At 47.3% G+C, this 26044-nt stretch overlaps 1 protein-coding gene across 4 annotated transcripts in view; it reads left to right on the top strand.

Annotated features, from left to right (window-relative positions):
- Plekhm1 (pleckstrin homology and RUN domain containing M1) overlaps nucleotides 1-26044 on the top strand; it is a 48115-nt gene that overhangs the window by 18994 nt on the left and 3077 nt on the right. For all 4 annotated transcript variants that reach the window (XM_042673895.1, XM_042673892.1, XM_042673893.1 and 1 more), the window contains 6 exons: nucleotides 2012-2405; nucleotides 11475-11745; nucleotides 14936-15856; nucleotides 18501-18646; nucleotides 22109-22302; nucleotides 25815-25878. In XM_042673895.1, the coding sequence (XP_042529829.1) occupies nucleotides 2012-2405; nucleotides 11475-11745; nucleotides 14936-15856; nucleotides 18501-18646; nucleotides 22109-22302; nucleotides 25815-25878 (1990 nt within the window). The remainder of the gene's footprint in view (nucleotides 1-2011; nucleotides 2406-11474; nucleotides 11746-14935; nucleotides 15857-18500; nucleotides 18647-22108; nucleotides 22303-25814; nucleotides 25879-26044) is intronic.

Below are 26044 nucleotides of genomic sequence, written 5' to 3'. Positions count from 1 at the left end.
TTCTGAGTGGTTTATTGGAGATAAGAATCTCCAAAGCCAGCTCAGGCTGGCTTTGAACAGTGATCCTCAGACTTCAGCCTCCTGAGTAGCTAGAATTACAGGCGTGAGTCACGGGCGCCTGGCTTGTCCCTCTACTTCTAAGTCCAGTAATATCAGACAAATTTCTGGCTTTTTCTGAAGCTGTTTCTTCATCTTAAAAACTGAGGGATCCCCAGATCAGACCTTTGAGGGTCATATGAGTCACCTGTCAGTGAGCTATACAGGGGGAACACCTGCTAGACTACAAAGATGGCTTCTGAACACCAAGTGCATGCAATGGTATTTTCAGATGTCAGTCCTGCTTCCAAAGATGGCTGGGCCTTTGGCCATGTTAGAACTGGGCTTGTTCATTGCCTTCTTCACAGACCAGCCAGCTTCTCTGTATCATGTGCCTTGCCTTTATCTTTCATGAGTCTTATGACTAGAAAATTCCAGAGTAACGTTATTGAATTACTAACCATCCACTAATGGAAAGCATTAGTCTGGGTCTTGTGAGGAAACTCAAGAGACAAGGGTCAGAATGTGCAGATGAATACTGATGTGAACAAACTTTGGAACAATAAACTCTCAGGTGCACAAACACCTAGGGCCATCATGTTTACAGGTAGGCCTCAAAGTTAGTCTGAGCATACTGAGAGAGTAAATGCTTCTTAGAGTAAATGTTATGAGAGCTAAAGATTCTCATTGGCACTTGGAGTTCACTTAGGTTATTATTATTTTTGTTTTCTTTGCTACAGAGTTTCTACTGGGTAGCCCAGACTGACCTGGAACTGGCAATTCTCCAGCCTTAACCTCCCAAGGGCTGGGATTACAGGTGTACACCATCATGCATAAGTTATTTTTTATTTTATTTTTATTATAATATATAGATATTTTTGTTGGTTTAGGTTTTGTTTTGTTTTGCTGGTACCAGGGCTTTGACTCAAGGCATAACTCTTGCTCAGCTTTCTTGCTCACAGCCAATGCGCTACTACTTGAGCTATACCTCCAGGCCAGCTTTTTGTTGGTTAACTGGAGATGGAATCTAAAGGACTTTAGAGCTGGGTGGCTTTGAATCCTGATCCACTAGACCTCAGCCTCCTAAGTAGTTAGGATTACAGACCATAATAGTTAAATAATTTGCAACTTAAAATTGTTCATAAACCTAGGCATCGGTGGCTCATTCTTATAAACCTAGCTACTTAGGAGGCTGAGGAACACTTTATACAGTCAACCTAAGCAGACAAATCCTCCAAAAGACTCTTATCTTCAGTTAACCAGCAGAAAAGCCAGAACTAGAAACATAGCTCAAGTGATAAAGCACCAGCTGTGAGCAAAAGTGCCAAACCAGAGCACAAAGCCCTAAATCCATCCCTGTAACTGGCCTTCTTTTCAGTGATCCAGTTTTAGAGTGAGACCTTAGCAAGAACCATGTTGCCTATTCAGAATGGTGGTCAATTTCCAGAAGATTAAGTGAGCCTTTCATCTGACACTGGTGCTGCACAAGTCCCCTGCCCACCTAGTGGTCCTAAATCCTGCCTTTGTGCACATCAGAGTAGGGCTTTGTGGGCTCCAGGGAGTGCCATAGGTAATGAAGGGATTGTTGTGCAAACTGGGTGCCTGTGGTTTACACATATAATTTTAGCAACTCGGGAGGCCGAGATCTGAGGATCGTGCTTGAAATCCAGCCCAGGCAGGAAAAGTCAGTGATGTTCTAATCTCCAGTTAACCACCAAAAAGTTGGAAATAGAGTTGTGACTCAAGTATTAGAGTACTACCTTAAGCAAAAGAGCTTAGGGACAGCACCAAGGTTCTGAATTCAAGCCTCAGGATCAGCACAACAAATAAAAAGAGAAAGACAGAGAATGCTGTGTTGTTTGGTTTTTAAATCATGAAACTGAGTTTTTCATTTCTACCCACTGTTTCAGTAAAGATGAGGCATTCTAACCAGCAGCCTGTTACACAAGTTTTTCTTTGTTTAAAAATTTTCTAGGGTATTGTCAGAATTCAGCAAAGCCCAGGTAAACTCTATGCCAAGCAACAGACCAAACCAAGAGACAGAGACCCTCAAACCACAGTCCTCGCTGTCCCTCAGGCCTGCCACCAACACCCAGCTGCACTTTGATGGGCCTGCAGAGCTCCTTCCTGCCTCAGCATCCTCTACAACCCAACATGGCGGTCACAAGCAAGAGCCACTCCCCCAAGAACCAGGTGCCCTGGATGTGCAACAGCCAGGCATGGCCCAAGCTGTCTCTGCAGGGAGCCTGTCAGACCAGCAGTCATCTAGTCCTGTCAGTGCCACAGTTGGCCCAGGGTGTGGCCAGCAGAAAGTCCCGGACCATGGAAGAATTGGACTGAAGCTCGGAGTTTCCTCTCCTACCAGTCCGGTGAGTGTGCAGGCTACTCGTGGGAAAAGAGCCTCAAAGCTGAAATGAGGTCTCCCAAGCTAGTGGTTTCTGCCTTCTCCCCATTGTCTTCTGTTCTCCCCATTGCCTTCTGTTTTCCCCACATGTAATAGTGTTGACAATGTTGTAATGATGAGCTAATGTTTCTTGGTCTGTGAGCTATGCAGAGGAGCCAGGGACTGTGCTGGTCACCTCCCACGCATGACTCCTGTCATCTCCATCTTCACAACTGTGAGGATATGCTAAGTGGATATTTTCCCAAAATGCCGTGTTCTTCCTTATTTTCCAACATGAGCCAGATTTTAGAACTTTCCAGTACAATGTGGTGGCCACCAATCAAATGGGGCTATTAGACATTTCAAGTATGGCTGGGCCAAACTGAGATGACTTTTATTGCTGGCTTGTTCAAAGGAAAAGATCTTTTGGATATATTAGACATAATAAGATATATTATTAAAATGAATTTTATATGTTTTTCTTACTTTTTTAATGTGGCTACTAGTATATGTATGTGGCTCACATTGTATTTCTGTTGGATAGAGCCACTCTGGAATAATCCAGCACATTTTGTCTCTAGCCTGAGGGAAAGCCTACCTGGGCATCTCCTTGAAAAATGTGCTTTTTTTTTTTAATTGTTCATTTTTTGGTGGTACTGGGGTTAGAACTCAAGGCCTTGAGTTTGTTAGGCAGGCACTCTAACATGTAGCCACACCTCCAGCCCCCTTACAAGCTGGTTGTTTTTGAGATAAGGTCTTGCTTCCACCTGGGCGCCGGTGGCTCATGCCTATAATCCTACCTACTCAGGAGGCTGAGATCTGAGGATCGTGGTTCAAAGCCAGCCCAGGCAGGAAAGTCCGTGAAACTCTTATCTCCAATAAACCACCAGAAAACCAGAAGTGGCATTGTGGCTTAAGTGGTAGAGCTCTAGCCTTGAGCTGAAGAGCTGAGAGACAGCACTCAGGCCCAGAGTTCAAGCCCCAGGACCAAAAAAAAAAAAAAAAAAAAGATCTTGCTTCCTACCTTAGTCCAGGTCTAGGTCATAATATATCTATTTTAGATTTTTTTCTCATAATTAGTAGAGTGACAGGAATGTGCCACCACACCCAGTGCCCAGCTCTTGGTTAAGAAGTGATCTCTCAGATTTTCCTCTCTGACTGGTCTTGAACCTCAATCCTCTTGCCTCCACCTCCCAAGTACTAGGATTACAGGTCTGAACCACCAACCTGGCTATTGCCCCCACTTTTTAACTGGTTTACTGATAATCCACATACTATGTAATTCACCTGATCAAAGTATAAGTTGATATTTTTTAGTGTGTTTATAAGATTGTGAAACCAGCCAGGCACTAGTGGCTCACACCTATAATCCTAGCTATTCAGGAGGCTAAGATATGAGGATTGCAGTTTAAAGCCATCTCAGGCAGGAAACTCTATGAAACTCCTATCTCTAATTAACCACCTAAAAATCCAGAAGTGGAGCTGTGACTCAAGGTGGTAAAGCACAAAGCTCAGGGACAGCACCCAGGCCCTGAGTTCAAGTCCCATGACCACCACCACCACCAAAAAAGATTGTTAAGCCATCACCACAGTCTAATTTTGTAACATTTTATCCCTCAACACCACCACCTAAAGCAACTGTTTTTCTCTTCTTCCTTTACTGCACTCCTCTTAACTCTGACAACCAGTAATCCATTTTCTATTGTGATAGATTTGACTGTTCTGGAAATCTCATATAAATGAAATCATACAATAGGTGATCTTTTGTGACTGGTCTCTTTTGATAAACATACTTTTGAAGTTTTATCTATATTGTAGCATGTATTGGTACTTCATTTGTTTTAACTGTTGAGTATTATTCTGTTGTATATCCTATAGTATGACTAGGTCACGTTGTATTTTGATGGACATTTAGGTTTTTTCATCTTTCTATGTATTGTAAACAATGCTGCTGCAGATATTCATTTACAAGGTTTTTGGTTTTTGTATTTTGGTGGTACTGATGTTGAATCTCAGGGCCTGGCACTTCCAGTCAGTTGTTTCTCTACCTCCAATCCTTTTGCTATAGTTATTTTTCAGTTAAGGTCTTGAGTTTTTGCCCAGGCAGACCTTAGACTACCACCCTCCTATCTGTAGCTTCCCACATAGCTGTGATTACAGGTATTGCACCATCACTGCCCAGTGTATTGCTTGAAATGGAGTCTCATCAACTTTTTGCCCAGGCTAACCTCAAACCATGATCTGGATCTCTGTCTCCAAGTAGCTGGGATTACAAGCATGAGACACCCTGTTTGATTTATACAAATTTTTGTATGGGTGTATGTTTTTAATTTTCTTGGCTTCATAACTAAGAGCAGAATTTTTGGATCATATAGTAACTCTATTTTTAATCTTTAGCAGAACTTCCAAACAGTTTTCCAAAGCAGCCACCCTAGTTTATATTTCAACTGGCAATGTATTTCTCCACATGTTTACCAGCACTTGTTATTACCTAGTTTATGAACTATTATTATCATTACTACTGTTACTGCCATGTGAATGGGTGATGGCTTGTCATAGTTTTAACATACATGTCCCTGATGACTAAAGCTATCAATGCCCTTTCATTTTCTTGTTGATAATTTGATCCTCTTTTGTGAAACATTTATTCAAGACATCAACCTATTTCTTAAAAAAACTGTATATTCTTTCAATGTTGACTGGTAGAGGCTTTCAATATTATAGATCTAATTTTTTTTTTGGGGGGGGGGGGTCCGGTCATGGGGCCTGAACTCTGGGCCTGGGCGCTGTCCCTCAGCTCTTCAGCTCAAGGCTAGTGCTCTACCACTTGAGCCACAGCACCACTTCCGGCTTTTTTCTTTTTTCTTATGTGGGGCTGAGGAATCGAACCCAGGGCCTCATGCATGCAAGGCAAGCACTCTACCACTGAGCCACCTTCCCAGCCCTAGATCTAATTTTTTATTAGAGGAAAAATACAAATGCAGCAATTGTCTTTTTCCAAACTTGATTTGCCTTTTAAATTAGTTAATGGTATTTTTCTTTTTCTTTTTTGTTGGTCATAGAACTTGAACTCAGGGCCTGAGCAATGTCTCTGAGCTCTTTTGTTCAAGGCTAGTGCTCTACCACTTTGAGCCACAGCTCCACTTCCATTTTTCTGGTGGTTAATTGTAGATAAGAGTCTCAGGGACATTTATACTTGGGCTGGCTTTGAACTGCAATCCTCAGATGTCAGCCTCTTGAATAGTTAGAATTAGAGGCATGAGCCTCTAATGAGGCTTGATATTTTTTATTGAATAGAAGTTGTTTATTTTGCTGGGCGCTGGTGGCTCACGCCTGTATAGAAGGTTGAAGACTCAAGCCAAGGCACATTGAAGGTTGAAAGGCTCTGTGGCTCCTGCTGGCACCACCGTGTGTCCTGCCTGTGCATATGGTCCTTTGGGCTCCTTGCCTTTGGACCATGCTGGACTCTGCCCTGCAGGTCTTCCCCTATGGTTCTCATCTGTCTTGTGTTTACATTATTTAGCCAGATGCTTTTTTTTTTTTTGTCTGTCATAGGGCCTGAACTCTGGGCCTGGATGCTGTCCCTCAGCTCTTCAGCTCAAGGCTAGTGCTCTACCACTTGAGCCACAGTACCACTTCTGGCTTTTTCTGCTTAAGTGGTGTTGAGGAATGGAACCAGGGCCTCATGCATGCAAGGCAAGCACTCTACCACTGAGCCTCCTTCCCAGCCCAGCCACATGCTTTTTATTTGACACATCTTTGGAGGGATGTTGGAGTCACCATTAAGTTTTATGGCCTGGAGAGACTTCAGTCTTTTTTTTTGGGGGGGGGGGGGTCCGGTCGTGGGGCCTGAACTCTGGGCCTGGGCGCTGTCCCTCAGCTCTTCAGCTCAAGGCTAGCGCTCTACCACTTGAGTCACAGCACCACTTCCGGCTTTTTTCTTTTTGCTTATGTGGTGCTGAGGAATCGAACCCAGGGCCTTGAGCATGCAAGGCAAGTGCTCTACCACTGAGCCACCTTCCCAGCCCCTCTTTTTTTTTTTTAATGTCTTGTTTGGCCTGGCACCAGTGACTCACACCTATAATCATAAGTGCTCAGGAGGCTGAGATCTGGGATCAAGATTCAAGGCCAGTCCAGACAGAAAGGTCTAGGAGAGTCTATCTCCAATTAACTATCAAAAAAAGCTAGACTAGAAGCATGGCTCAAGTGGTAGAGCAAAGCTGAGCTAGAGCACAAGGCTCTGAGCTCAAGCCCTAATATAAGCACAAAAAAATGTGTGTGGGGGGGTGTTAAGCCGTTTAGCTTAAAGCACTTCAAATGAACCAACCACCATGATAAATGAAACAGGGCAGATAAGAGCCCTTCCCTTTGGGAACAGATAAATGATACACAGGAAGAAAAGGTGCTAGGAGCAGGGAGCCCTTGAATCCATCTACCTAAAGCACGGGAATCCCCTCTTGAAGAACTGGAAATAGGCAGTCACCTTGCTTGACATAATGAGGACAGCCTGGACAAGTCAAGTCCTTTAAAAGTGGTCCAGAGGCCTGGATCCTGCTCCTCAGCTTGTTCCCTCAGGGTATAGCCATTAAATACAATGTCAGGTACCAGCTCAGAGTGGGCTTCATCTGCCATGAGTTCTGGTGGCAGGTGCTACTATGTAGATCCTGAGTCAGTGGTGATCCCACCCCTGGAGCTAGCAGACAACATGTAGGAAGAAGGAGAGTAAAGGGAACCAACCTTGGTGTGACTGGTGACCAGAGCTGTATGTATGTGGTCTCCCAGGGGCCGACACACTCTCAGCCATCTCCAAGGAACTTGTTCCCACTGTTGCTTTAGCAAATCAGAGGTTTTCTTCAGCGAATCATCTGGCAGCTGCTCTGTGGTCAATGGACTATGTCTGAGCATTTCCTAGTAGTGAAAAAAGTACTTGCGCTTACTCTCCATAGCCATGAAATTCACATTTGTCTCTATCTCTCCAGTTCCTTCCACCACCACCCCTTTATTATCTTACATTAAAAAATATTTGGGAGCCAGGTGCCAGTGGCTCACATCTATAATCCTACCTACTCAGGAGGCTGAGATCTGAGGATCACGGTTCGAAGGCAGCCTAAGCAGAAAAGTCCCAGTGAGACCCTTATCTCCAATAAACTATTCAAAAAAGCCAGAAGTGCCAGCACTGGTGGCTCACACCTGTAATCCTACCTACTCAGGAGGCTGAAATCTGAGGATCCAGGTTCAAAGCCAGCCAGGGCAGGAAAGGCCATGAGACTCATCTCTAATAAACCACCAGAAAACTGGAAGTGGTGCTGTAGCTCAAGTGGTAGAGTGCTTGCCTTGAGCTGAAAAGCTGAGGAACAGTGCCCAGGCCCAGAGTTCAAGGCCTATAACCGATCAAAAAAAAAAAAAAAAAAAAGCCAGAAGTATCACTTTGGCTCAAATGGTACAGTGCTAGCCTTGAGCACAAAGAAGCTCAGGGACCACCTAGGCCCTGAATTCAAGCCCCAGGAACAAAAAAACACACAGACAGACAGACATCAGACACACACACACACAGTTTCTCTCTGTCTCTGTCTCTGTCTCTCTCTTTCTCTCTCTCTCTCTCTCTCACAATTTGGGCCAGGTGCTGGTGGCTCGTACCTGAAATCCTATCTACTGTGCTCAGGAGGCTGAGATCTAAGGATTACAGTTCAAAGCCAGCCCAGGCAGGAAAGTCCATGGGACTCATCTCCATTTAACCAGCAGAAAACCAGAAGTGGAGCTATAGCTCAAAGTGGTAGAATGCTAGCCTTGAGCAAAAAGAGCTCACGAACAGGTAGGCCCTGAGTTCAAGCACCATGACCAACAGAAGAAAAAAAAAAGGAAGTTTTTTTAGTAGTTGGAATTTAGTCTCTTACAAGTGCCCTGCCCTTTTGCTGAACATACCAAGAAACATAATGGCAAGACTGGCGCCGTGACTTAAGTGGTAGAGTGCTTGCTGAGCGAACATTGGTCTACCCACCCCATCCCCCTACCCCCCAAAAAAGAGGAAGAGAAAGAACTTCCAAATCGCCTTGTAGATGCTAGGATGGGGTAAGCACAGAATATCAGGGGGACTGTAAGGGTCCCTGTCTCAATGGAAGGTGAGAGGGGGTGGGAGCTAGGATGGCTGAAGAAATGTCCAGAAGGAGGTGATGTTAACTCTCCCATCAAGGCCATGAGCAGGGGCTGCACATCTGCAGGATCTCCAGTGTGCTAGGAGTTGCTTCATCCATTGTCCTCAGGGAATTGCCCTGGGTCTTAGTGATCTAGGAGGGCTTTGTTTAGAATCCAGTGTTGCACATGGTCCCCAGTAGCTACACTGATCAACACATCATCCTATCCCTGGCAGAACGAAACTGAACCCCCAGCCAGTTCTGAAATAGGTTTCTAGGTAGCTCCCTCATGCATCTGAATCAGAACTTGCTACTCTTGGCCTCAGGAGTCTTGCAGCATCTGAATGAATTAAACTGTCCAAACCAAGCCTTCCCAAGCTGATCCTCCCTGTCTACAGAGCCAGGGAGGGCAATCTCGATTGAGGGGTTGGAAATAGCAATATCAGGGTAAGGTTAGTGGCACTTAGCAAAACAGCTGGGCTGGTTCCACCTCTGTGTGACTCATTTCCTCCATGCAGACAGCCACTTTGGGCAGCCTGCCAGCTTCCTTGCCTCTGTTCTTCTATGTTTAGGCACAGAAGGGCAGGAGGGCCTGAAATAATGAAAGAAGGGAACTGGAATTATTCCCACAAGCTCACTGGCCCCAGATCTTTCCCACTTCCCCTCTTGCTAAGTATCTTCAGACTCAGTGACTGCAGCAAAAGGAGAAGCCAGGACCTGCCTGCTGGAGGCCTGCTCAGAAGTAGAGACCAGCTTGGTGCCATGGCCTAGCCTGTTATCTTAGTACCCAGGAGGTGGTGGCAGGAGGATCTCAAGCTTGAGGTCAGCCTAGGTTACATAGTAAGAACCTGACTCAAAAACAAAAGAGGCAGGGAGGCTGGGTGCAGTTGACTCACACCTATAACCCTAGCTACTCAGGAGGCTGAGATCTGAGGATTGCAGCTCAAAATCAGCCAGAGCAGGGAAGTCCATGAGATTCTTACCTCCTATTAAGTGCCAAAAAGCTTGAAGTATAACCATGGCTCAATAGTAGAACACTAGCGTTGAACAAAAAAGTTCAGGGACAGCACCTAGACCCTGAATTCAAGCATCAGGACTAGAACACATACACAAAGGATCCAGTGAGGACTGAGCCTCCCTCATCTCAAACCCTGTATGCAAGGCATACATGTTGGGACAACAGGATATCCACTCACTGAAGAGTAAAGTTGCACCTCTTGCCCTTACACAAAAACTAACTCAGAATGGATTATAGACCTAACTGTAAGCACTAAAATCACAAAGCCCTTAGGAGCAATGTAGGAGTAGTTTTGTTCTGACGTTGGCTTTAGTTAGCTGCCAATATTGCTTAGATATACCACCAGGAGCACAAAGGGGAAAAAAAAAAGTAGAGCTGGGCATAGAGGTTCATACCTGTAAACCCAGCTATCAGGCGGCTAAAAGAAGAGAATTTTAAGGCCAGCGTGAGATACATAGTAAGGCCTTATAAGTGAGGGGTGGTCAGCATGGATAAAACCATTAGCCACATGAAAAGTGCTACTAAACATTGGGAAAATGCAAATAGAAGCCACAGTGAGGTGCCTCTTCACACTCACCAGGATGGCTGTAGTCAAGAAGACATAATAAATGTTGGAGAGTTTACAGAGAAACTGGAACCTTTAGACATTGCTGGTGGGAATATAAAATAGTACAGCTATGTTGGGAAATGGATAGTTCTTCAAAAAGTTAAACTTAGAGTTATATATGTCCAGATAAAAGTGTGTGTGTGTGTATACATATATCCAAGAAAAGCAAAACAGAAGTCCACATAAAAAACTTGTGCGTGAATGTACATAGCAGCAGTATTCATAATAGCCCAAATGTACATTAGCATCTGAGTAGATAAACAAGATGTGGTACCTGAATACCATTATTTGATAGTAAAAAATATTGAAAGCTAAATGTCTCTAAGTAGGATGAACCTTGAAAATATTACACTAAGGAGTCAGTTTCAAAAAACCATACACTACTATTTTATAGCCTAAGATCCCTTTTATATGAAATGAGCAGAAGTGTACAAATCTGTGGAGACAGAATATAGAAGAAAATTCCTAAATGGAGAAGTAGGGGTGACTGCCATTGGATAGAGGGTTTCTTTTGGGGAATTATAAAAATATCCTTAGCCGGGCACCGGTGGGCCATGCCTGTAATCCTAGCTACTTAGGAGGCTGAGATCTGAGGATTGCGGTTCAGAGCCAGTACAGGCAGGCAAGTCCAATAAACGACCAGAAAACGGAAAGTGGCGCTACTGCTCAAGTGGTAGACCGCTTACCTTGAGCCAAAGAGCTCAGGGACAGCACCCAGGCTCAGAGTTCAAGCCCCATGACCAACTATATATATAATGTATATTATACATAATATATATTATATATAATCTATATAATATATATTATACGTAATATATATTATATATAATCTAAGTTGAGGGATAAATATATATATTTTATATATAATTTATATATATGTATAAATTATATATAAAATATATATTTATCCCTCAACTTAGATTTATGATGATGGTTACACTTTATAAAAATAACAAAACTTGGGCTGGGAAGGTGGCTCAGTGGTAGAGCACTTGCCTTGCATGCCTGAGGCCCTGGGTTCGATTCCTCAGCACCACACAAGCAGAAAAAAAAAGCCAGAAGTGGCACTGTGGCTCAAGTGGTAGAGCACTAGCCTTGAGCTGAAGAGCTGAAGAACAGCGCCCAGGCCCAGAGTTCAGGCCCCACGACTGGACCGCCCCCACACCCAAAAAAAAAAAAACTACTTAATTGTAGATTCATTTTTAGAAATGGGACATTTTTATGCTATGTAGATCATGACTGTGCAAACATATTTAAGCTCTCTAAAACAGACAGCTGCTGCTTTCCTTTTCTTGATAGAAAAGCCCAAGCTGGATCTCCGAAGATGACTTTTATCGGCCCCCTCAGGAGCACGTTCTACAGAATGCTTCCCGTGTCTGTGCAGCTTCTTGCCAAGAGACTCCAGAGCCAGGGTCCACTCTCCACAGGTGTCCTACTGAAGGACCTCAAAAGAGCTGTTCCTTGGGGGCCTTGGACAGAGCGTGTGTGCGCTCCCCAGGCAGGGAGAATGCCGGAGCAGCCCCAGTACATGAGCATAAAAACTTTCGAGTGGTACACCGGAGGCAGATGGGTAAGTGGCTCTGTATGGTCCCATCTGCAGGGACTGTGTCTTTCAGAAAGCGGCTCTGAGTCTTATATGCCATTTCCAATAGGTGGTGTGTTCTCCCAGGGGGACCTTGCCTAGAATGAAATAATCAGGTCTTAGAATGAAATAGTCAGGTGTACTTGGGTTTAGAAATTCAGGAGTTTGGGGAAAATGCTTTAGAACATCATAGTAAAACAGTGTTCAAAATAGACTACAGGACTGGGAAGGTGGCTCAGTGGCAGAGTGCTTGTCTTGCATGCATGAGGCCCTGGGTTCAATTCCTCAGCACCACATAAGCAGAAAAAGTCAGAAGTAGCACTGTGGCTCAAGTGGTAGAGCACTAGCCTTGAACTGAAGAGCTGAGGGACAGCACCCAGGGCCAGAGTTCAGGCCCCACAACCGGCAATAAAACAAAACAAAACAAAAAAACAGCCTACAGATTATAAAATACTACTTTCTATAGTAAAGTGGAAGTATTCTCCCTGAAGCTATGCTATAAAGTTTTTGGGTTGCTGGGAACTAACTCTGCACCCTTTGGAAAAACCAGCCCTTATGGGCATAGGTGCTCCAGCAGCTTCTTCCCACAGTCCTTTTATCTTGGATGGGTCGTGAACCAGCTCTAGAGAGGTTTATCAGACCTACTGTTGTTTTCTGTCTTCCACTGACCCTTTAAGTAAGGCCAGCTTGATCTCCACATCCTGTGAAATTCCAGGAAGCATTAAATAACCGTACTCGAATTTTTCAAATGTTTCTGTGACCATCAAAATGAGTTTCCTTTTTAAACAAGTGTGCCTGCCCTCACATTGCTCTTTCTCTCATTTTCTGTTTGCACTTCTGGCAGAGATTTCAGCCAGGTTTGTGAGACAGAAATCCAAGGTTGTGTAGATCCAACCCTGGTCTCTATGTTGGCTTCTTTTGGATGTATCTGCCAACCCAGGGCCACCTATGCCTTCTAACCAGGCCAGGGTATCTAGGCTTCCAGGCCCCGTGAGGAGCAGGAAAAGCCTGTGTAGTAGTTTCAGATCTCCAGGGTTAGTCCAGGCTGGGGAGAGAGAATTATGTGATCTTTGGGAGGGCAGTACTCACATGAGCACTCACTCTCTCAGCAGCCCATTCATTATTCAGCACATATTTCTGTGAGTGTACCAGGAATCATCTGTGATATGTCCGGCACTGGTCTAGGAGCTGGGAACGGAACAGGAAGCAAAGCAGTGTCCCTACCTTCATGAGATTTACATTCTAATGGGCCAGGGAGAGGTAAATAGTGTGGTCAAGTAATGATAAAAGCTACGGAGAATGATTCAGGAATGCCCTGGTAAACAGCATCATCTTGCTAGAGGGTGGCCAGAGCAACCATCTCTGCTAAAGTGACATTTGAGGTGGGAAGAGAGGGAGAGATGAGGCAAATGACTATGGTGGCTAGAGTGGTTGGAGCAGAGGTGGGTGGGTTTGAACTCTGATCCTTGCACTTGCTAGGCAAGCATTCTGCCACTTGAGCCATGCTCTCTGGCTTACCTTTTTTCTTGCCAGTCCTGGGGCTTGAACTCAGGGCCTGAGCACTGTCCCTAATGCTTCTTTTTGCTCAAGGCTAGCACTCTACCACTTGAGTCACAGCACCACTTCGAGCTGTTTTTCTGTTTATGTGGCACTGAGGAATCAAACCCAAGGCTTTGTGCATGCTAGGCAAGTACTCTATCGCTAAGCCACATTCCCAGACCTGGCTTATCTTTTAAATTGGTCCTTCTGGTTCCTATGCTGAAAGACCAGTTAGGGACTATTGTCATAGCCAAGCCAGAGATAATTCTGTTGAGAAAGGAGTGGAGGGGGAGCAGAGAAAAGTAAGGGTTTCTGGGTATATGTAGCAAAGGCAAAGTCCATAAGATTTGTTGGTGTAATAAGTATAGGGCATGAAAGAAGGAATATCTGGGTAACCCTAAAGTTTTCAGCCACAGCAAATGGAAGGATGGAATTTTCCTCTCTTGCCCCCCCCCCGCCCCCCCATCAGTCGTGGGACTTGAACTCTGGGCCTGGACACTGTCCCTAGGATCTTCAGCTCAAGGCTAGCATTCTATCACTTGAGCCACAGTGCCACTTTCAGTTTTCTGGTGGTTTACTGGAGATAAGAGTCTCATGAACTTTCCTGCCTGGGCTAGCTTTGAACTGTGATCCTCAGATCTCAGCCTCCTGAGGATTACAGGTGTAAGCCACTGAAGCCAGGCTTGAAGTTTTCCATTTTATGAGATGAGGAACACTAGGGAAAAGAAGCAAGTGAGCAGCAGGAAAATCAGGAACTTGTTCTGGAGTATGTGAACTTGGAGACATGTTAGACATACATGGAGCAGGTAGATATGTGAATCTGAAGCTCATAGGCGAGGTCTAGGCTATAGAAAGAAAGTGTGGGGAGGGGTTTTCTCCACAAACCTTTGAGAGCAGGGAAGCTCAGCCAGGAATAGATAGGGAGCCAGGATTGCACCCTGGGGTGCTCCAGCCTTGAGAGGTCAGAGAAATGAGGCGATGGGAGTAGAGCGCTCTGGGCAGGCCCCACAGAGGGCCTTGGTGGCCTTCCCAGGAGCAGTTTCATTAGAAGAAGGAACAAAAGCTTCATTGGGACAGGTTCAAGAAGGAAAGAGAGCAAGGAAATTGTCACTACTTCCTCAAGCCATTTTTCTGTAAAGGGGAAACCAAGAAACAGAGAAGGTAACCAGAGATGTGAGAGAAGAGAGAATTTTATGAGAGAGAAAAACAATGTTTGTATGCTGATGAGAATAATCCAGAAGGGAGAAAGAGAACTGAAAGAGAAATGTCCTTGTCCTTGAGTAGGTGGGGAGGAGGGGAAGGGTTAGCCTCAGGCGGGAGCGCAGTGGTCCCTGGTGACATGAGGGAAGTCAGTGTGGACACAGATGCTGGAAGGGGCAGGGGCAGTGAGGAGCCTGGAGGAGGAATCAGCTGAGTGTTTTTATCTTCCTGTGAGAGGAAAGAGTGAGATCAACAGCAGAAGGGAGGACGTGGTAGGGCCCATCTAGCTTTTAGAATGCCATTTGACAGTGCCCCGTGGCCACCTCCATTCTGGAGGCAGTTACTGTGTCCACTGTCACAACAGGCTATTGAGCACAGAGGTGGCCTTGGGTGGTAAAGGGACAGATCCACAGTCTGAAGTGTTTCTTTCCACCTTCAGGGCTGTCTAACCCATTCCGGGGCCTCATGAAGCTGGGCACCGTGGCCCGGCGGGGAGCCATGGGCATCTGGAAGGAATTCTTCTGTGAACTCTCCCCACTGGAGCTCCGCCTCTACCTGAGTGACCAGGAGCACACCTGTGTGGAGAGCTGCTCCCTGCTGCGATGCCAGGCTGTGGGGCCGGCCCACAGCGATGGGCGCTTTGAGCTGGTCTTCTCTGGCAAGAAGCTGGCATTGCGTGCCTCCTCCCAGGATGAAGCGGAGGACTGGCTGGACCGTGTGCGCGAGGCCCTGCAAAAGGTCCAGCCTCAGCAGGAGGATGAGTGGGTAAACATCCAATACCCAGAGGAGCCTGAGGATGCCCCTGAAGGTCCTCCTGGCAGCCACCCCTCTCATTCAGCTCTGCTGGCTGAGCCTGTGGTCCCCCAGGGCACACAGTTGAACTGGACGTCTGCCCAGGTTCCAGAGCCAGACGCTATCAAAGAGTCCCTTCTGTACCTGTATGCAGATAGAACCTGGATACCCTACATTTTTTCTCTGTCTTTGGAGTCTCTGAAATGCTTCCGAGTGAGAAACAATGAGAAGATGCTCAGTGACAGCCATGGAGTGGAGACCATCCGAGACATCTTGCCAGACACAAGCCTTGGGGGCCCGGCCTTCTTCAAAATCATCACAGCCAAGGCCATTCTGAAACTGCAGGCTGGGACTGCTGAAGAGGCCGCCCTGTGGAGGGACCTGGTCCGCAAGGTCCTGGCATCCTACCTAGAGACAGCTGAGGAAGCTGTGACGCTAGGTGGGAGTCTGGATGAAAACTGCCAGGAGGTGCTGAAGTTCGCCACCAGGGAGAATGGCTTCCTGCTGCAGTACCTTGTAGCCATCCCCACCGAGAAGGGCCTGGACTCCCAGGGCTGCTTCTGCGCAGGTACTGACCAATTCCACCACATGCAGCCTGCCAGCCACACTTGACTCCCTGCAGGGTTCCTGGCTTAGTCTCCCCACCAGGGCCTCCATCCCTGCCCTGGATGGTGCTTCAAGGGGGCTGGTCCCACAGCCTCCACTCCAGCCCCAAGGGGCTGAGGGTCTTCCCACAGCAAATTTTTAGCGCACTTATACAAATCCTGCACTGGTACTGTTCAATGGGACTATCCATATCAGGAAAGTATACTAGGTCTGTGCTACCCAGTCAATAACTCTAAGCAGTGTAGTTTCTGGAGGGCTTAAAATGGTGCTAGTGTGACTAACCAACTAAATTTCCCAATTAAATAGAGAGGGATGCCTGTGGTGGCTGGGCATGGTAGTTCGCATCTGTAATCTCAGCTATTCAGGAAGCAGAGATAAGGATCATGGCTTGAGGCCAGTCTGTGTAAACAGCAAGACCCCATCTCAATAAGAGAGGCATGGTCATATGTACTTGTGATCTAAGGTGTGTGGGAGGCTGCAGGTAGGAGAGTTGTGGTCTGAGGCTAAAATATAACTTTAAAACAAGGATCTGTGGTGTGGTTGAACACTTTTCTAAGAAGCATCAGCTCCTGATATCAAACCCCAGTAGAGCCAAATAAAATATATAGGTATATGTGGCTTATGACCACTGTGTTGGGCAACATAGCACCATATATTGCTCTGAAACTTGATTTTTTTCTCCTTAACAATGTATTATAGATATTATGCCGTGTGTGTGTGTGTGCGTGCGTGCGTGCGTGCGTGCGCGTGTGTGTGTGTGTGTGTGTGTGTGTGTGTGTGTGTGTGTGTGTGTGTGTGTGTGCCAGTACTGGGATTTGAACTCAGGGCCTGGCACTGTTCCTTACCTTTTTCATTCAAGGCTGGCACTCTACCATTTGAGCCACAGCTCCACTGCTGGCTTTTTGATTGTTTATTGGAGATAAGAGGTGTATTGATTTTCCTACCCCAGATGGCTTTGGACTGTGATCCTCAGATCTCAGCCTTCTTGAGTAGCTAAGATTACAGGCATGAGCCAACAGCACTTGACTGAAATCTAACACTAAATCTAAATCTAAGTGCATGTGAGGCACTTAAACTGAGATTATTTTATTTAATCCTCACAATAACCCTGTAGAGGTAAGGCTAGTCTTTTCTTTGTTTATGATAAAGTAAGGAATCCGAGGCCCAGAGTGGTCAGACAGCATATGGAAGGTACAGAATTATATCTTGAAGGTCACATCCCAAGCCTAAGCTTGTGGGCAGGACCCCAGAGGGTTCCTACCCTCTTTGTCTGAAGCTGAATGCTGTCCCACTATCATCTCTTTCTTTCTATTCCCTGAGGTCAGGGAGATTCTGCAGAAGGCCTGAGGGAACCAGTGATCTATCCTGGTGGGTGGAGCTTGTGAGCCAGAGGGGAAAGCCAGCTTCAAGCACCTAGACTGAAGGATGTGGGCTGCGGTGGGCCCCCTGGAGGATGGGAGAAGTGCTGAGCAGAGCTTCCTGCAGAAAACATCTGCAAGTGGCTGCCACCCAGCACCCACACTCACACTTTGCTCTCAGTTCTTGTAGCTGTCACCACCAGCCTGCCAGCCTGCACTGTGAAACCGAAGGGCTTCCTTCCTCCCTGCAGTGCAGTCCAGTGACCCACACAGACATCCGAGCTGTAGCTCATAGCCCGTAGGACACTTTCAGAACCTTGTCTCACTTACACTTTGTGATAATCCCACAAAACAGCTACCAGTAGCTCAGTTTTACAGACAGTGAAATGGAATCTTGAGAAGATTCATGAAGGTCAGGATGAGGTCACTAGTAAGCAAAAAAGCCAGCTGTTTGTCCCAAGGCTAAGAGCGCCTCTACCCATACCCTTGTGGAAAGGAGGGCACAGGTTTAGGATTTGAACTGGGCTTTTTGTCCTCAGCACACTTGACTCCCACTGTCCCCTGCAGTGGGGGGACTGCCATCCAAGGGGCTGAAGCCCACTGTCTTGAGATATTAGGCTGTCCTGGGTTCCACCTGCTGAGGTTAAGCCAGTGGCACAAGGCAGTATCCATGTCACCCCTCTCCTGGTGGATTCCTCAGCCATTCCTGTGGCAAGCCCCTCTCTCCAGTTCCTTCACTACAGGCCTACACTTGCCTTTGAAGTTTTGTTTCTAGGCCCAGGTAGAGAGGATGTTGGCTCTGGGAAGCAAACAGTTACACTATTACACAAAGTAAATGGAGAAGAATACAGGCTTTGGGACCTAATTTCCTCCTATCTTTTTTTGTTTTTGGCTTTTTGTTGTTGTGAACAGTCTCATTAGCTAGCCCAGGTTGACCTTGAACTATTTGTTGATTCTCCTGCCTCAGCCTTCCAAATGCTGGTATTATCATCATGCACCACCATGCCTGGCTTCAGCCAGGCTTTTAAACCTTTGAGCATTACTTTTTCAGCTGTCAAATGGCAACAGTAATTGTTATAGTACATTGTTGTAATGAAGAATGTTGATGGTAAGTGGTGGAAATAAGAGTGATTGTTTTTTGTGTAGTCCTTTGAGAAAAACCTAGCAAGTCCCTTTCTACCATAGTAGCTTCTTAGTTACTTGGAACTGCCTGTGGCCACTACCACTCATCCACTCCCATCCCCCTAGGCTGCTCCCAGCAGATCGGCTTCTCCTTTGTACGACCCAAGCTCTGTGCCTTCTCTGGCCTCTATTACTGTGACATCTGCCACCAAGACGATGCCTCAGTGATTCCAGCCAGGATCATCCACAACTGGGACCTCACCAAACGCCCGGTAAGTCTCAAGGCCAGCCTTTCATGGCCACCCAGGGCTGCTGAGTAATGAGGAGCATCTTCCCTTCATTGCTGTTGCTGTTTGTCTGTCTGGAGGAGTTTGGCTCTAGAAAGGCCAGGGCCACTGGTTCAGACCCTGTGATGGAGGGTGAAGGGGAGCCACAACCAGGGAAAAAGCAGGCCCTGGGCAAAGCTCTGTAAACCACTGCTTTGGCTCCCAGTCAGGCATATGAGGTAGCTAGCACAGCAACAAACAACTATTTAAAGTCAGATAGTTAAGTAGGTTGGTGGTAGGTAGGTAAGGTTAGCAGAGAATAGATCTAATATATCAAGGGTGGATAGATGGATGGGTAGGTAGATGAATAGGGGGAAGGATGCATACATAGATAGATGTGCAGATGGGCTAGCTAGCTAAAGAGCAGTCAGCCTTGCTTTTACTAACCCTGTGGAGCCCAGATGACTATTCGTTGGCCCTGAATGGTCTTATGTTATTCTTTTCTTGTTTTGTGTTTGTGTGTGTGTTTGTGTGTGTGTGTGTGTGTGTGTGTGTGTGTGTGTGTGTGCGCGTGCGTGCCAGTCCTGGGGCTTTAACTTGGGGTCTGAGCATTGTCCAAGAACTTTTTTGCTCCAAGTTAGCATTCTATCACTTGAGCTACACCTCCACTTCTTTGTTTGTTTGTATTTTGGCAATTAATTGGAGATAAGGGTCTCATAGACTTTCCTACTAGGGCTGGCTCAGAACTGCACTTCTCAGATCGCAGCCTCTTAGTAGCTAGACTTACAGCATCAGGCCTTTGTGTTTTGTTTTTTGGATTTTCTGTAAATAGCTCTTTTTCTGGGGCTCTGACATTATAAAAATAACACATAGTTGTTGTTTAACACGTGGTTCTTGTTTAACATGTAAATGTCCAAAGACAAATCAATTAAAATTATGTGTCTTCACCCAAAGATATTAGCATTTCTGTGTATAGCCTTTCTTGTGCATTTACTTAATTGTGCATCTACTTACAAAACTAGGATTGTGCCAGGCTCATCTTGCTTTATCACATGCTATATTTATTTAATAGTGTATCTCCAGGTACTTTTTCAGGCCAACCAAATATTTCTGAGCAAAGTAATTTCTTTTTTTTTTTTTTGGGGGGGGGGGGTGGAGGTCTGGTCGTGGGGCCTGAACTCTGGGCCTGGGCACTGTCCCTCAGCTCTTCAGCTCAAGGCTAGCGCTCTACCACTTGAGCCACAGCGCCACTTCTGGCTTTTTTCTTTTTTCTTATGTGGTGCTGAGGAATCAAACCCAGAGCCTCAGACATGCAAGGCAAGCACTCTACCACTAAGCCACCTTCCCAGCCCTGAACAAAGTATTTTCTAAGATCTTTCAATTTTACTCTCCTGTAGCTGAGCTTAGCAACTTTCTTAGCTAGTTGCCATGAGCAGATTAGCTTTGGCTTCTGGGGAGATCCACAAATGTCTCTCTCTTGGGATTATTTGAGGGTCAGTGGCCTTCACTAAGGCCTGTCACACCTCCTGTCCTGTCCGGTCTGTGTCAGGTAGCATGCAACTTGCTTTTCTCCCCAAAGCACAGATGTCTATTAAGGCAGGCACAGAAGCACAAGGAAGATTCCATGTGCCTCTCTTGTTCCCAGAACCTATGGGCTGTACAGTCTTGGCTATGTAGGCCCTCAGAGCAGAAGTGACTCTTGAGAAGGGGAAACCCCAAAGTTGGCTCCACTTTGGCCATTCTTTTGTTTACCTTTTCCCTGCCCCTACCCTTAGTGTTAAACAATTAAGTTCAGAGAATAAATTAAATGCAGAATCAAAGAATGCAGAGAACCCTTTGACAGTAAAACATGTTCACTCTTAGCTCCTGGCACTGCTGTGGAACCATCTCATTCATTGGTAGAATCCTTGTGCCTCCTCCTTTCTCTAGAAAGTTACATGCTTTTCTAGGCACATCTGAGATCAAGAAATATCTAGCACTCTCAAAGATCACTGCCTCAAGAAAGACAAGAAAATTCAAGGAAGTTACTGGCCCATGGTTTGGGGGACACACTGTTATCTGTGGCTGCTCTGGCTGACCCCCTGGTACTGAGACCTTGCTGGCACTTGGCAGGAGGTCAGCCTAAGACTGGGATTTCTACTTGTCTGAGTCCCATGTGTACACAGGATAGAAATGGCCCCTGGGGAAACTGAGGCTCCTGCCCATATGAAAGCTGGGTAGTTTTGAGTGCGCATTCCTGGGCATTGTTTCATCTGAGCCTTACCCAAGGCCTAAGACAGAGTTATAGGAAGAGCAGTGCTAGACCTGGAGGCAGCAGTTAGAACCAAATCACCAGGGGATTGCCATTGGCCTACCCCAGACTGTGGTGGGTACCTCAAGAATAGGACATGAGAAAATCAGTTGTCTGTTTCTGGGAAAGATGGGAGCTGCTGCTGGAGTTGGGGGACAGAATGTCAAATTTTTTCCCTGGCCCCTAAGTAGAGGCAGGTCTCCTGAGGCTCCCCTTGGGGACAGCAAGACTAAGCATGGCTCATATACTGCAGTTGGCAGCATCTCTGTGCTGAATGCCAAAAACTGATGTGGAATCTCTCACCTAGTTTGAACTCAGCATGCCAGGTGGTAGCACTTTGATTTTCCTCCAGTCAACCTCTGCGCCCCAGCACACAAGGGGACATCACAGTAGAGTTCCTACTAGTTACATGGTAACCTGCTGTTCAAACATGGCCTCAGCTCACACCTATATTCTGCTGTTGACAGGCTGGATAAACCACTGTAGCTTCTCTGAGCCTCAGTTTCCTCATCTGTGATGTGGGGGTAATGTAGTCTTTGTTCCCCACACCCATCCTGCCCTTGGGTTGTTCTCAAAATGAGAGAACGTAGTCAAGATCTCTAGGCCGTATCTGACAAGTCAGTGCTGATATTAGTATTAGGGTCAGAGCTAAGAGCACAAGCTTCCACACCCCGTCAGTCATTTGGGAGAGGCTGCAATTGATCACTGGGCTTCACAAGGGCATGGTAGCCCGGACAGATGCTGCTGGCAAGAGCTCAGGACGCTCAGGAATCTTGTGAAGCCGTGTCTGTACTGTAGCTTCCTGTGGCTAGAGCCTCATGGCAAGCGGAGTCACCTGGTTCCTGGATCAGGATCCACAGGGGAGTGCCTGTTTTCTTTAGACAGGAAAAGGGGGCTGTGCAGACAGGAAAGCACGAGAAGAAAGGGTCTGTAAGGCCCAGAGGGTGGACCTTAACCAGAGCTGCCTCCTCCAGCTCAACATGGAGGGGGCAGGGGAGTATTTCTGAGCTGTGTGACCCTGGCCAAGAGGCCTCATCTCTCTAAGCCTTAGTTTCCTAGTTCTAAAAATGAGAGTGCCACCTCCATGGGAATGGACTGCCAGGCTGGTGAGGGAATGGGCAATGTACTGGACCCAGAGGTTCTGGCTGAACAGTCTGTCTTTTGGGTGACTCCTGCAGGTCTGCCGGCAAGCCCTGAAGTTCCTGGCTCAGATACAGACCCAACCCCTCATCAACCTGCAGCTGGTGAACGCCTCACTGTATGAGCATGTAGAGCGCATGCACCTGATTGGCAGAAGCCGGGAGCAGTTGAAGCTTCTGGGGGATTACCTGGGCCTGTGCAGGAGCAGTGCCCTGAAGGAGCTGAGCAAGAGGTGAACACCTACACATGTGCACACTGCTGCACCCAGACCAAGGTCTCCACTCAGGAGAAATACCAGGGCTGGGTGGAGAACTTCCCACTGGGCTTGTGAAACCTCCACATTCTTTGGCAGTGGTTCAGGAGTTTTATTCATATATTCGTTTATTTAACTTTTATTGAGACTGTCCTAGTCAAGCACTGGGCAAGGTGGTATGTACAGTCCTGAACAAGCCCAGGTCCTTGGTGGACAAACCAGCAGGACCCCCAACAAGGGCGGGGAGAGAGGAAGGATACCCTATGAAGTGCAGCTTAGGGGAGACATAGGGAAGACTTCCTAGAGGAAGTGACTCCTAAGGTGGCACCTGACCAGTGAGTAAGCGGTAGCAAGAGGAAGAGGAGGGGAAGCATTCCACACAGGGTGACCTGCCTGAGACACAGGAAGGTACACTGAAGGCACAGGAGAACTTTGGCTCCAGTGGGAAAAGAAGCAGAGAGGGGCCATGCCCAGCCCAACCCATCCTCGTCCCTGGGCGGCTTGCTGCTGTCCTTGGCAGATTCTCTCCCCAACCCCATCCAGCAACTTCTAGAAGTTCCTCTACTCAGGGCCTGGGGCCTTTGTGCTCAGGGATATGCGATGTCACTGGCTTTCAGGATAGACTTAAGAGCCTCTCCAAGCCCAGTACTACCAAAAAGAACAAAAAGCCTTTCCCAGTCACAATTACATCTTAGCCCTGAACTGTCAGCCCAGGCCTTGGCCTTTAACAGGCTGTGCTTCCCAGGGTTCTCCAGAGGATAGGCCTTGGTGTTGGAGCCAGGTCCACTGATGGGTATGGACTTCATGTCTGCTTATGCTGGATCCTTGGAGACTAGGGGACTTGCAAGCCCCTCTAGTGTCCCTTCCTCAACTCCTAGGGGCAGGAGTATAGTATCTGATAGTATCTACTGGGGCCCAGGTATATTGTAGCTCCCCCCTGAGGCCCTCCTACTCTATACCTCAGGCCAGTGTGCCTAGTGTGTAGCGTCTGGGATATCAAGGAGGCACCAGAACTTGCTCTTTACTAAGCAAAGGGGAGAGCTATCTCGCCAAACTCAGCAGGCCCCCTTCCATGGGGCCTAGAAGAACAGAAAGTCCTCTGAGTGCTCTGCTGCCCCAATCTCAGCTAATTCCTGGGCCTCCCTTTCTCAGTGAGGCTGACTTAATCCTTTCCTTTGAAATGAGATCCCACAGCCCAGGGACCCAGAATGTGCTTTCTTGTCCCTGCCTGAGGGTATAGTCTGGGGAAATCATGTTCCTCCTGAAAACTCAGACCTGTGTAGACCAGTAAACTACAGGATGGGTTCTGAGCACAGGAGTCCCCCCCACCTCCCCCCGCTCCCCCCTTCCCCCCCCCCCCCGCCACCTGCTGAAATATCTCCAAGAGGCCCCTGATAGGTGTCAGGAACCTATGGTAGGCCATAGGCATCACTGAGGCAGCTGGCTGTGGGTGTTGGGGGTGAGGGCTCAGAGGTCCTATGTACCCCACTGAAGGCCTTTGGCTTCATCTACCACATGGAGACCTATTGAAGGGCTTAGGAAAGACCACTTTAACAGCAGGGGTCAGAGCAAGGGCCCTGGGAAAGTGCTGGTGTGGTAATTTCCCCCAGAGTGGGGAAGGCTGAGAGGGAGACAAGGGTTGAGGTGGCATGGCAGATCTTTCTTGGCTGTGGGACATGAAAGTCAGGAGGAGTTGATCTTTGTTGGTGGCAGCAGACCAGAGGGTCCTCAGAGAGAAAGAGAATCCTTGGCAGGCCCGGGATATGTCTCCAAAAATGACTTCTTGGGCCTTCCAGAAGGATCCAATTCAGATATGCCCCACAAGGATATCACCACCTTACTTTGGTGATATTCCTGATCACCTACCCAAGGCCCACAGACCATTCAGCTTTGCCAGGGCCCTTTCTCACCCATCACTGTGTAGGTTACAGGAGTTAAGAAGCATCCTTCTCCTGTCTTCCTCTGTCTCTCAGGAAGCCCTGACTTCTCTCTCACCTCTATCCCAGCAGGCAGCCTTGTGCAGGGCACTGCATGGCTCTTATCATTATATGGGTGGCACAGGCCAAGATGTTCCCATTGCCCAGGCATCTCTCTGTCTTTCTGGAGCTAGGATGAGTGGCCCCCTTCCTAGTCAGTGTTCTCCCATTGACCCTGTGACTGAGCACTGCAGAAAAAATGGTGGCACAGCCCTCACTGAGAGTGACAAGTTCAGGGTGCAATGACTCCCAGGAAGGCCCTGGGCATGGCTGGCTCCCAGGACTGGACAGAGGACAGATGATAGGGGTAGTTCTTCATCAGATCAGCCCTACCCTTCCTGCCAGCTTAGGGCTTCCCAGTTTTCCAGGCATTAATACTGGCTTCCTGTTCTCAGAAAGCTGGAAGTTTACTGGGGAAGCCAGCATGGTAAACTGAGTAGTGAGTTGGCAGCCCTGTCACCCCACATTCAGCATAGCCTGCCTGGGTGTTTGTGGGATTTGCCACCTCTACCTCACTGGACTGTCCTTGGACCACAACTGTAGCCCTTGGCTAGGGCATAGCCAAACCCCATTCCAGGTGCCCACCAGGCACTAATACCATCCTGCCCCAGATGCTGGGGCATCCAGGCACAGATTCCCAAGCTCCCCGACTTAGAGTGTTCCTACCCCAGTGCCACCCAGACACAGACACTCAGCAGGGTCCTGTGCCGGGGATTTTTCTTCAGGCGTTCTCTCTCCATCACGCGGGATGTGTCCCCAGGGCCCTGCCAGTGGTATGATGGGAACCAGGGCACCGCTGACAGCCCAGCTCTCATCTCTGCCCCTCCTCCACCACCTCTGAAATGGGAGCTGCTTACCTAGAACACTTCAAGTCCTCTCACAGAGCACAGAAACCAGATACTTGAAAGTCTGTCCTTCATCCAAACCAAGGGCTGCCAGAGGACAGTGGCTATTTCTGTCCCCAGCACTGTCTCTGGTAATGGAAAGGTGGCAGTGATTCAATTGTAGGTCTGGAAGCCAGATTCCTGTGTTCAAACTCCAGCTTCGACTTTGAATCACCTGTGACTTTGGGCAAATTACTTAGCCTCTCTGTTCCCTCATTTTCTCAAAATAGGGGATACAGTAAGACCAGCCTCTCAGGATACTGTGAGGATCAGGTGAATACGTGTCAGGCCTTCGGCCCAGTTCCTGGTACCAGGTGTCCCCATTCATCCTCAATATTAATCATGTAGTTACTATGTGCTGGGCACCATGCCAAATGCCTTAAATAGATTATTGAATCCTTAAAACAACACCCATTTCTCAGGAGAGGACATCTTAGGTTCAGAGAGGTTAGATAACTTGCTCAAGGTCCTGACAGCTAGGAGCACAGGCACTGGCTGCACTCTGTCTTGTCTGCTTGGAAACCCAGGGTTTTCAGGCTGCTCAGCCATGCTGAGGGCAGGAAGGCAAGCAATGCAGGCAGGCCCAGTCCTCAGGAGCCCTTCTAAAGAAGCTCTTGTGTTTGCTTTGCAGGCTCAACCACAGGAATTATCTCTTGGAGTCTCCTCACAAGTTTAGTGTTACTGACCTCCAGCAGGTGAGCATACCATGCTCTCCACTTGCCCTCCCCAGCCTTCTCTAGAGGGGTCTCATTGGTCGAGGAATCACAGGGAGAAATGGGTGAAAGAGTTCTTGTAATTTACTGAGGCCAGACCATAGTCATCAGCTATCCACACCATACAATGGGCCTCCCTGCCGCCCCA

Source organism: Dipodomys spectabilis, unplaced genomic scaffold, assembly GCF_019054845.1.
Source record: "Dipodomys spectabilis isolate Male_0828 unplaced genomic scaffold, ASM1905484v1 ptg000018l, whole genome shotgun sequence".
NCBI lineage: Eukaryota > Metazoa > Chordata > Mammalia > Rodentia > Heteromyidae > Dipodomys > Dipodomys spectabilis.
The sequence above is the reverse complement of the archived record's forward strand: the minus strand, read 5'-3'. Positions and strand labels throughout refer to the sequence as shown.